This window comes from Pterocles gutturalis, unplaced genomic scaffold (assembly GCF_000699245.1).
Source record: "Pterocles gutturalis isolate BGI_N339 unplaced genomic scaffold, ASM69924v1 scaffold14613, whole genome shotgun sequence".
In the NCBI taxonomy this organism is placed as follows: Eukaryota; Metazoa; Chordata; class Aves; order Pterocliformes; family Pteroclidae; genus Pterocles; species Pterocles gutturalis.
This window is the reverse complement of record NW_010125798.1, coordinates 13,185-17,932: the sequence shown is the minus strand read 5'-3', so window position 1 is coordinate 17,932 and position 4,748 is coordinate 13,185. Positions and strand designations below refer to the sequence as shown.

The window sequence follows — 4,748 nt, the reverse complement described above, 5'->3', positions numbered from 1 at the left end:
AACAGTTATTTTACACCCTCAGGCCTTTGCCAGAACAAAACCACTTTTTGTCAGTATGGGGAAATTATTTCCTTGGCGTTACTTTGCACTGTTCCCCATCCTTTCTTTGCCGGACCTGTTTTGCTAGGGAGACACCTTGCTGTGAGTGTGGATGTAACAGTGCATTTGCAGGGCATTATCCCAACCAAGTCTGCTGTTGGAGAAACGTCTGGCAAACTTCAGTTTGAAAAATGGCAGTTTAGGAAAAACTGCTGCTGAAGGTCAGACCAAGCTTTTCTTTAGTGTCTGATGGTTCTGGCTACTCAGTCTGAGATGCTGAGGAGAGGCCAGGTTTTTAGCATGTGCTTGGTAACCGTCTTCTGAAAGTCTTTTCCATTTTCATATTTCCAGCGAGACATCCAAGGTTATTAGACAGTTTTGAAAGTCCTTGTTGGGGTCCTTGAAAAGGAAATATCTAGGAGGAGACATGGGTGGTGCACCTGCAGCTCTCCATGCCCTCATGCGTCACACAAGCATCTGTTCTCTCTTAGCTGAGGGCTCCCAGACCTATTTTCACCTAGTAACTCATCTCAGCCCTGCTTGGCACATTTGTGATGACAGCCCAGCCATGTCTCTGCAGGCTTACCCTGGGGCTATGGTGTGGCAAGGGACTGGCTGCTCACATTGCTGGGCCCGATGTTTCAGAGGAGGTGAGAGCGGGAGATGCCCAGCTGTTGGCATCCTTCGCAGTGAGAGATAGAGATTTCCCTCCACTCACTGCTCTTCCCTGGGCACAGGAGGCAATGAGGGTGGTCTGGAGGCTGCTCACCAGCCCTTCCTGCTCTCAGGCATTTCCCCCTTACATTTTTTTGGGCATAAACACAGTGCCAAGGCAGGATATTTACTTAGATGAGGCTTTTAGAAAGCATCAGTTAACCTGCAACAGCTAAACTGCACCTCTAAATCCTGCTGTAAGACAATGTCAAGCTGTCTTTTTGCTGAAGGTGGCTGGGGGCATGTTGTCTTTGCCCCTTCCTGCCTTCCTGGGTTGGTTTCCACAAAGATGTGTGGTTTGCCTTATCCATTTATTCACAGAGCATCCAAAATTCCAGACACCACACAGGTACATGCAAGTGATGTCGATAGCAATGGGCTCTGATACCACTATTTGCCTCAGAGCATCCCAGCTCCTCCGACACCCTTGTCTCTCTGGTGCCATTTCCCTGCCTGGAAATGGGCAGAGGTGTCCGTGCTGGTGCTTGTAAATGCATTTGCCTGGAGATTATGCCCTTCACACAGGGATTCAACAGAACCACTTTATCTCTCATGTAGCATTGTGTGGACTGCTAAAGCTCAGTATTGTACTTGGTTTATTTTTCAGCATGTTTGTAAGTTGGCTTTTGGTAGGAGGCAGTGTCACTCCGCTTTTGTGAGTTTGCAACTTAAAAACTACAAGGTTATTTGTATAAAATCAGGACTTTGAAAGAGTTAAGAAGGACAGACAACTAAAAAATAAAAAGTGCCTGAGGGACATTGCACCAACTGTCAGAGTTTGCAGAGAACAAAAACATGTGTCTTAAAATTCATCAGCAAAATCCAGAGCTCCCACATTTTGCTCACCTTTAGCCTAAAAAGCCTACATCTGAACTGGGGAGTCTGCAGTGTAAAAGGCATTTAACCCATATTCATTGAATTCATACGCATCCCAGTGACCTCTCCTTTACCTCTAGATGGGTTTTTTGCAAGCAGGAATAAATAGGTGTCGTTCAGGCAGTGCTGCCGCTGGTTGTTCCCCTTGGCTGTTTGGCTGCTGGGTTGGCTTTTTCTTTCTACACTCCTTTCCTGTTTTCCCTCTTTCTTCCTTGTTTTTGATCTCCATTAAAGTCTTTTCCACTCTGCCACGTAGCTGATACTTTAATGTATTAAGTAGATATGGACTAGAAGCAGAAACTAGTGTGCTTGAAAGAAGATGACATGGGAATTGGTCTGAGGTCAGCTCAGACCACCTTCATCACTTTATTTTGTCCTAATCTTTTATACTACTCCTTCTGCTTGGACCCAATGTTTGTAGAGCTCCCTGCCCTTTGGACCCTGATGCTCCCTCCTTGGGGTCAAGATGTTGGCTAATTTGTCACTGAAGTCCAGAGAGAAGTAATGGGTTAACAGCAGTGAGGGACCACAGCAAGATGCAACCCCCTAAAAGCAGGAACTGTGTGGCTGAGGTCCTTGGTGCCTTGGAAGATCTTAAAGTATCTGTGAGAGAACAAAACTGCATCTCTCTTGGAGGAGCATCCTGTCCCATCACATCCTCATCCTTCTATGCTCCATTAAACCACTAGTGTCAGCGGCATCACTCTGATTTACGCTGCGCCAGGGAGAGGAGACCTGGGTTTCCTGAGGGCGAAGGCAGAGGGGATGTGTGAAAACAGGGCATGTTCCCCGTCCTTTGGGATCATGCACATCTTTGTGGTTGTTGTGGAACATGTTGTGTTTTCCATGGTAATTTTGTATGCGCAAGGCTTACAGTATCCCGTAAAATGAAGACTCATGTGGCTCACTTCCCTGAAAATCAGGGAGACATTATAACTAGAGCAGGGCAAAAAAAAAAAGGTGATCAAAGCTCAGTTTAGTGAAAATAATACTGGTGGATAAGGAAGTCTAGAGGCCTTGCTTTTACTTTTAAAAAGCTGAGTATTGTAATTTTAGCTTCAACATGAAACAAAACCCCCGCATCCTGAAAATAAACCAAGTAGTTTCATGTTCAGTTAAGCATTTGATTTGAAAAATGTGTATGCATAGGAATATTTACTCGTTGTTCTGCTCAGAAAACAAGAACATTTTCAGCTTGGAGTCTCTCTGTAAGTATTTTTGAAATGCAAAGGAGAGGGTTTAGTCAGCAAATTCTTCTTCCATTTCCCTGATGAAGAAACCTTGCAACTAAAAAGCTGATTTTCTCCCAGTGGCCATGAGGAATACAAGCCTTATTGGACCCAGAGACTAATTCTGTGCATTGTCTTTGTACTCCGTGAATAATTTTGAAAGTTGATCAGAGACTAAATTAGTTTAGGCCCCTAAAAATCTGCCTCTTCACAGCCTTCTCATTTCCATGCAACGGCCTAGCTAGTGTCACCCTCCTCCCAATTTTTCTGGGCTTTGCCTCTTTCGGTAACTAACAGCTGCGTTGCTCTCCAAACAGGGTGTTGCATGCATCTGTGTTGCTCTTCCAGCCCTGGCAAGCTAAATACATAATGTTCTGAATAATGCCTGGCATGTGATTCTGCTTTGTGGGTATTAATAGCTGCTAGTGTAGGACTCTCATACGAGATTTCCACAACAGATGCATTATTTTTACTATTATTTGGTTTATCTGCCTTCTTGACTTCTGTTGGCTTGGCAGCCTTTTGGAGGAGAGGGGAAGAGTTCAAATGTCACTGTTTGCTCCTTTTCCTGTAGCAACTAAGTGCCGCTGCAGTGATCGGAGCTGTCAGATGGAGGCATCCAAACATTGTCCAAGGAAGATGGGCTGGCCGTTCTTCACAAGCCCAAATCTAATTTGCAGAAATGTAAAGGGATTTGGGCAATTTTCAGTTGAATACAAAGTATTTCCCACTCCAGGGCTTCACCTAGCATGCAGGGCTTTTTCTGGTGTGATGGAGAAAAGGGTAAAAGAGAAGCACTTAACATGGTGGGATCTTTACGTTTTTAGGGACTCTGTGCCTACTCCATACTAAGCCTGTTGCGCATGAGAATGCTTTCTTCTTTGGCTTTTGTAGGGTTGCCGAACACAATCTTAAACCAAGGTAACTACTGCTACAGTATTATCATGGTTCTGAAGTTAAACCACTGCAAAGTTTAAACACTCAACAGTTCATGATATGACCTTGGGGAAGAACGCAAAGCTTTTTGCAAGTGCTTTGCTTTGGTTTTATTTATCTTCCGGTCTCTGAGCACTTAATTTGGTGTGAAGATGTATTTTCAAATTTTTCTCTATTGCAGGAGGGAGAGAAAGAGAGTCGAGATCATTATGCAATGCTACTATTTCAGGGTTTGAAGTTTTCAAGAAGTGGCACCTAGGTATTATGTGAAGATTTGCAGCGAAGCTGCATGAGTGGGAAATTTGCTATTACACAGTATTTTCTCTTCTTTGTAGTTACTTGGGCTTCCAGATGTTGATGATGATGCGTTTGAAGAATATAACGCAGATGTGGAAGAAGAGGAACCAGAAGCCGATCACCAACAGATGGGTGTCAGCCAGCAGTGATTTTCTGAGAAGCTAAAAATATTCAAAAGCCTTTGGTACCAGGTGGGGTCAGGTGGTCCCATGTTAGCCTGTTTGAATTAGCACATCACATGGGTATATCTGCCTCCTAGGATAAAAGTTTTACAAAACTGTTTAAAAAAAAAAAACAAAACTGTGATGAGCTATGCTAAGAAGTGACCTGAATTTTGCTCCTGCTTCAGTAGGTTTTCTGTGGAGTTGTCTTGGTAGCATTCTGATGTTATCAGTCTAGAAGTAGTTTTGTTGCTGACTTGTCTCTTTGATTTGTGTTCAAGAGTAGCGTTCGCTGACATGAATGTAGGGTACCATGAATGTAGGAAGCATGTGGTGAGAGTGCTGAGTCCTCACCGGTGACCTTTCTGAGGAAACCAGCCCAGAGAGCAAACACAACATGCGCTTTTCTTTTTAGTTCAACAGCTGTGGTTTTTGACAAAGTACCAAACTTGGAGAGATTTCTCCTGTAAAACACTAGTTTAATAGTGGTCAGTAC

At 43.9% G+C, this 4,748-nt stretch overlaps 1 protein-coding gene across 1 annotated transcript in view; it reads left to right on the top strand.

Moving 5' to 3' along the window:
• MTURN (maturin, neural progenitor differentiation regulator homolog (Xenopus)) overlaps positions 1 to 4,240 on the top strand; it is a gene marked incomplete at its 5' end in the record, with an annotated part of 6,376 nt that extends 2,136 nt beyond the window's left edge. Inside the window, one exon of the mRNA XM_010078729.1 lies at positions 4,130 to 4,240. Coding sequence (XP_010077031.1) covers positions 4,130 to 4,240 — 111 coding nt within the window. The remainder of the gene's footprint in view (positions 1 to 4,129) is intronic.
• Between the last annotated feature and the right edge of the window lie 508 nt (positions 4,241 to 4,748).